Source organism: Polypterus senegalus, chromosome 13 (genome assembly GCF_016835505.1).
Source record: "Polypterus senegalus isolate Bchr_013 chromosome 13, ASM1683550v1, whole genome shotgun sequence".
In the NCBI taxonomy this organism is placed as follows: domain Eukaryota; kingdom Metazoa; phylum Chordata; class Cladistia; order Polypteriformes; family Polypteridae; genus Polypterus; species Polypterus senegalus.
This window is the reverse complement of record NC_053166.1, coordinates 151,744,588-151,751,466: the sequence shown is the minus strand read 5'-3', so window position 1 is coordinate 151,751,466 and position 6,879 is coordinate 151,744,588. Positions and strand designations below refer to the sequence as shown.

General features: G+C 38.6%; 1 protein-coding gene across 1 annotated transcript; it reads left to right on the top strand.

Moving 5' to 3' along the window:
- The first annotated feature begins 4,158 nt into the window (after positions 1-4,158).
- nog2 (noggin 2) lies at positions 4,159-6,560 on the top strand. Its single transcript, XM_039775573.1, has one exon. It carries the CDS (start codon positions 5,478-5,480, stop codon positions 6,147-6,149), a length of 672 nt encoding a protein of 223 aa, XP_039631507.1. The 5' UTR covers positions 4,159-5,477; the 3' UTR covers positions 6,150-6,560.
- The last annotated feature ends 319 nt before the right edge of the window (positions 6,561-6,879 follow it).

Genomic DNA, 6,879 nt, shown 5'->3' with positions numbered 1-6,879 from the left:
GAAAGTTGATGCAAACAATTCCTAAATAAGCCCTCCCCTCCCCTCATCAGAAAACACAGGACACACTGTGGAATAATAAAAACAACAAAGATGTTCTCACTGTGCCCAGATCTGAGACTTCAAACAGTGGAACGATCCAGTACCATGCTGCCCGAAGATTGCCACTGTCTCAGTGCAAAGACCTTTATTCTATTTATTTACTCCTAGTTTGTGGCTGTTTGTAGTATTTTATTTTTGGCATTTGTTCTGTCTGCGTCTTTTGTTGTTTGAGGCACAATGGTACAGTGGTTAGCACTGCTGCCTCAAAGCTCAGATCACATATTTGGCTACAAAAATCAGTTCAGCATATATGGCAAACTGTTCTCTAGCTCTAAGGACCACTTAAAAGACCATGGCACCATTGCCATCCATTCAAAACTATTCAATTCCTCCTTCCTTATTGACTTCAAGGGATTTTGTGAGTTCAGCAAATTTTGCAAACAGTTCCTTTATTTTGCCAACCTCAAGGTGAAGTGAATTCAGCAGAGTTTGCTCATATACTCTTGACTCTCAGAATAAAAAAAAAATCCTGTTCTTGCATTTTATGATGGGGCTTATGAGTTCTAGGGTCCCATTATGAAAAAAAATCCCTTACAATTTACTAGATATGTCCATTTTTCAAAACAAAAATATAATCAAGCATTAATCTTTGTCTTGAAATTGCACACATATTGCAAAATAGTGTATATGTGTCATTTTAAAAAGGAAAAAGCACAAAGTAAAATATTGCTGTGAGATTCAGTTACTTTAAAAGAAGCCCGTCTGTGCACTTCACTTCAATGCCCTTCTGATTCTGCAGCACCCTTCATGGCCAAGTATGTGGATTAACCTCAGGAAGTCATTGCAAGAGCCATTATTGATGTTGAATGTTGATGCCCAGATGTGAATTGTTGTTTCTTTTCTTTAGACAATAATAACTGAAAAAGACACACTTAACAATCGCTCAAATTTTTTCAGTTTATGGAAGGTTACTGTATATTTTCAGTGTAAGCATGAATGGAAATCAAAGCATATTGGGGTTATGAGTGAGTTTCTATTTCTGACTAAAAATGCCTTCTGTATTGAGTTTGCATTTATTCTCCCTGTGTTTTCTTGGGGTTTATCTAATATTCCAAGCATATACTTTTACTTGAAGTCATTTCAGTTAAAACATATAACATCATTTGAAAGTTTGCCTGTTCTACAGTACCACTACACTGTAATAATATGAGTAATGATTGGCAGATAGTGCTACAGGTATGAAAACCACCATTTGAAATATAGATGGGAATGGGTTGTGATTGATAGATAAGAACACACTTTTGACTAATGCACATACTGTTCATGGAAAATATTAACATGTTTGAACATATAGTTTCCAGTCATTATCTGTTTACCAAATTATAATTGTATGTGACAAGTAAACTTTGATTTGATTTAATGCTGTTCCCTTTTTATTGTTCTAAACTGTATTTCCTAATTACTGCTAAGTTTGTGATTGTCATTTTACTATTATTTTAATGTAATTCATTCCAACCACTTTAGGTATTTGGGTATTCAGTGCTGTAATATAGATTATCTGTACAGAAGGAACCTGAGCCCACTTTAAAATATTACGTAAGAATGACAGCAGGAGTTGAGGGGCTTCAAGAGCTCGATTGACTTGTCAATAGAATTGACCACGCACCGTACAGGTTGCTATACTGTAGAAAGCGTGGCGAATGAAGGGCGGAGGACAAAATGACCGCGGACATGACCGAGCTGCATGCGATCTCTTTGGGTGGCTCGTGCTGCGCTGCATTTCTGAAGCGCATTCGCTCTATTTTTGCTAACGGATACGGTAACAAGTTTTATGAGCACAACTTCCAGAAAGTCCTTGCTCTGAAAACAATATCTCATTACCTCTTCTCTACTACAATATACTGTACTTCAAAAGGCTCATCGGTGATTGCAATCGTAAAACACTTTGCTTTCTGACTCCATGACTTTAATTCGCTGATGGATTTGGATTACACAATGTCTCATATTATTTTTATTAACCTTTTTTTTTTTTTCTCAAACATCAGGATTGATAGTACGTGTTATAAGTAATCATCTAAGAATAACCAAACGAGATTAACTGTGGCAATGCAAGGTACAAAACGTGATAACATCGAGACGTATAAAAACCTTAAAATGAGGTGGTGTTAATCGGGCAGACGATTATTAAAAACTTGATATGTGAAATAAATTTCTGTATGCAAGAATTAAAAATGATTTGAAAAGCGATATCGTGCAGTGATTTTTGACGGAGACTTCTTTGATCTTGTACAAACATCAGAAAGGTTTCATTTACACAAGGAATAAGTGACCAAAACGTGAGGTGGACGAGAAGGGAACTTCTGAGACCTTCAAATATCATCCATCCATCCATTATCCAACCCGCTATATCCAAACTACAGTGTCTTGATGTAAATTTTGAAGAAAATAGGTGAACACGCTGTAAAATAAAACATGTATAAATACATTATATTAACTGTATTTTCACTGTCAAAAATATGTAATACAATAAACAATGATTTTGAATAGATAGATGCACGTAAATTTACCTTTAAGCAACGTTTTAGCTGTCGATATATTTTTCCCCATTCCCGTGATTTCCCAAAATTTACATCAATTTGTGTTTTGAAAGTCCTTTAAGTCCTCCACCTGTCCGCTTCACTATTTGGTCACTACTTCCTCGTGTCTGTGGTTCTCAGTGTGAATGAAAACTTTCCTGTGTTTGTACCAAATCAACCAAGTTTACATCGGTGTCCCCGCATCCAGTCACTTTTTACTATAATCTCACCAAATGAAACGGTATGAAACTGCACAAAACTGAAAATGTCCCACGATTCAAAGCAATGCAAATACCATGTATAAACAGTTGTTTTATGGCAGAAGATGGTCTAGCTTGCTGTGTTTGCGCGATACATTTCTCAATACAGTATTTTAATATGAAAAATGTGTTAATTCTCGTGAAATACTGGCAGTTTTTTTTACAGTGTTAACCAATTGTATCTCGTAGATGTTGAGTTACCTTGGATAAATGCGTCAGTCAGTAATAATAATAATAATAATAATAATAGAGGGGCACAGAAGCCAACATTTAAAGAAACTGTAACCCGTCATAGTATGTACTCCCTAGTAATTCTGACTCTACCGTCCGGTTTTGAACTGTTACAGTAAAAGCGTAATCACGCAAGGAGGAAATTGGCATAATGCAGAGCGGGTACCTCTCGGAGCTCGAATTTCAGTTTTACTCTTAAGAAGATTAGATAAGACTGTTAAGAACCCAGGTTTAAAATTCGGATAAGATTTCTATGTTAGACTCTTTAGAGTGGTAATACGCCTAAAGCCCAGTATTTTGCTTTAATTGGAAAAGTAGCCCATTCATTTTTAAGCCCTCTTTTTTTCGTGGATGTCAGAGCCTGTCTCAGGAGCGCACGTTGAAACGAGCGGACGTCGGCTCTTCGCAGGACCTGACACGCTGCTAAGGAGATTGAAATGTGTTCAATTGTGGGAAAAACCAACGTAAACAACACGTAAGACGTCCCCGTGGGCGTTTTTATCTGGGAAATGAACGTCATTATTATTCAAATGAATTAATTCCTGCGGCTTATTGAAACCGCGTTTTCCATTACACGCGGACGGCGAACTCAAGCCGATCACGTTAGGCGCACACCGGTCGGACACATTCATTCTTCTTGTTGTGTGTTCGCCAGTTAGCCTGGTGTGAGACCTAAGAAACTCTGCACTGGTATGGCCAGGAGGATATGCAAACTGATAAAGATGTGATAAAGAAATTATGTTGAAATTATATAATACAAAAATGTGTATATCTTTTTAAGGATGTCATTGACGGGACAAGTAGATATCAGCAGCAAAGGGTACAGTAAATAAAAAGCATGTTGGTCCAACTGAATACGACTATGTAGCTGAATGTATACAGAAAGTGACGCCATGGAGCGAGACATACCGCAGAATTTAGGACCCGGAAGAATCCCAGCAGAGAGGTACCGCAATAAGGGGGGTGGTTGTCAATCCCTGCGAAAGTGACAGCAGTGGGCAGTACCTACTGACAGCTTGCACCATCATAGGGGGATATTTAACTTTGGATTGCGCTCAGATCTTAACAGAAAGACGCACACGCACTTACAGAGCAGGAGTGGAGCAACAGACTGCGGATCTGAGTGCCCTTTAACAGAGGCTGCTGTGCCTGTAATTAAGGGGATCAAAGCTCCCCTGGGAATCGGCACAAACTCTACCCGTTTTAGAGGCACCTCATCTTGGATTGCAATCTGGCTATGTATCGATGGCAATGCTTCTGAATGTGGATACTATACACAGAAGAACATAAAGGACATCCGATTTAGAAAGGGTAAAAAGATCTGTATACGGAACAAAATGTACAGATTATTTAAGGAGCTGCAGGCACTTATATGTAAATAAGGTATTTTGACAGCAAGAATGGAAGGAATTTATTAGACTTCTGCTGTTTAAGAAGGAATATTACAATGCTCTGCAAAATATTTAAGTGATGGTCTTTCAGTGGAATAAGGGTGGAATTGACTAGTTTGAGGAGACTTTCAACGCAAACGGAAATAAAATCTAATTATTTGTTGGGATATATATTTAGCCAATCCAAAATATCACTTAAGTGCTAAATGACGAAAAAGAGAACGAAGCTGCAGCACATTTAAATGACAAGTCGTTCTGTTTGCTTAATGCTCGGATATGAACAAGATTTTTAAAATAAACGCTATTACCTTTTTATTTTTTGAGTGCCCATCGTGCTTCATGAAATCCACCCGTTAAATGCGGGTCTTAGCGCACTAATTGATTAATACTGTAGAAGGGCTCACACTTCTAACTAAAGACGTTTTTGTGCTTCCTTTAGCGGAGATCTTGGATTCTGGCATTTTTTTCTGGGAAACACGGATCTATTGAGGAGCGCTTCATTCCAAACAACGGTCTCACGCCAGCCCCTGTCATCCAGTCTAGACAATTTGTCGTGGCTTTGAGTCCCGAGGTAACCATGGCGACGATCAGAAGCTCAATGTGAATTTTGGAGAAAAGGAGCAAAAACGAGTGAAAGAGTGGGCGAGGGAGAGTGTTCTTCATTCAGTTGTGGTGAAAGTCTAATTGGCCTGAGAGTTTCTCGCTCTCTCTCTCTCTCCTCTCGCGCGCTCGCTCGCTCAGTCTCTCTCTACACCAGGAGACCGAGACACCGAGTAAAAAAGCTGGAGCCCACGGCTAAGCCAGTGCTGTTCAAAAGCATTCTGGTCCATGTCATTCAACTCCGCACTGAACTATTAAAAGTATCGTCTTGCCCGACTTGGACCTTGCCTATTTCTGAAAGCATCAGGCTAACACACTTTACATGTTAGCAGCAGGAAACCCCAACCCCAACACGCAGAAATAAAGGCGTTCGTTTCAATATGCGTGATCACCTCTCTCCACGCAGCATGGGGATTTCTCTGCTGGTCCTTCTTATTTGCAGCTTGATGTCGGTTCGCTTAGGGGTTTGCCAACCTTATCTACGGCTTCGACCTTCCCCTAGCGACAACCTGCCGGTGGTGGATATCATCGAGCACCCGGACCCGGAATACGACCCCCGGGAGCAGGACTTAAATGAAAAGTTACTGAGGAAAAAGCTGGGCAGTAATTTTGACCCAAACTTCATGTCAGTAAGTGCCCCTCTTCATGCCAATCACTCAGTACAAGAGCCACTTCACAAATTCAGGCTTCCTGGTCCCATGCCCAGCGAAATCAAGAAGATGGACCTGTCCGAAACGCCATATGGTTTACGAATGAAAATTGGTAAGAAGGCGAGAAGGAAATTTCTGCAGTGGCTTTGGACCTACACACACTGCCCCGTAGTGTATGCTTGGAAAGACCTGGGCGTCCGCTTTTGGCCACGATACATCAAGGAAGGAAGCTGCTTCAGTGAGCGCTCCTGCTCCTTCCCTGAAGGGATGTTCTGTAAACCTGTCAAGTCTGTTACGAAGACTTTCCTCAGATGGTACTGTCAAGGATTTTTAAGACAGAAATACTGCACGTGGATACCTGTACAGTACCCCATCATTTCGGAGTGCAAGTGTTCTTGTTGAGCTTGGGGTTAAAGCAATAGAAAAAAGACACACAAATACACAAGGACAACAACAAGAAACAAACTGGAATTATAGTAACAATTGCACTGTAAACCTTTATTTTAATGTTAATTTTATTTTATTTTATTTTACAAACCAGAGATGAGCTATGGTGTTATCTGGAAAAATCTGGGAAAGGGAGTCACGATAGCGAAATCTATTTTTATATATAGCATTCTAATAATAAAGTACCAACTTTGTATATATTTAAATTTTAAAGAAAATGCAGCTATTTTTTTTAATACAGGACCATATTTCAGCCTATCCAGAATGTGTTTTTGGAGGGGGTACCTAAGCACTTCCAAATGTAGGCGATTTTATGAATTCTATGCCGTGTGAAGTGAGTGGATGTAAAAAGGAAAAAAAAAAAAACAGCAAATCGTGTTTTGAAACAATATTTGTGCTATGACTAAAATGAACAGAATATTATTTACAAGTGCTGCCTAGATTTTTTGTATATTAATAATTAAAACAGAAAAACTGAGGATAAAATTGTAAAATGAGTGAACTCAGTTTTTGGAATACTTATAGTATTGTAGAGAAGTAATACAATGTGTACAATTTATTTATTTTAACAATTGTGAGCATATAGATACAGAAATAGAATAATATACCAGTAATTATGAAAGATGTTTACTTGAATATTTCTAAAAAAATAAAGAAAACATCATATAAGTTTATATATAAGTGT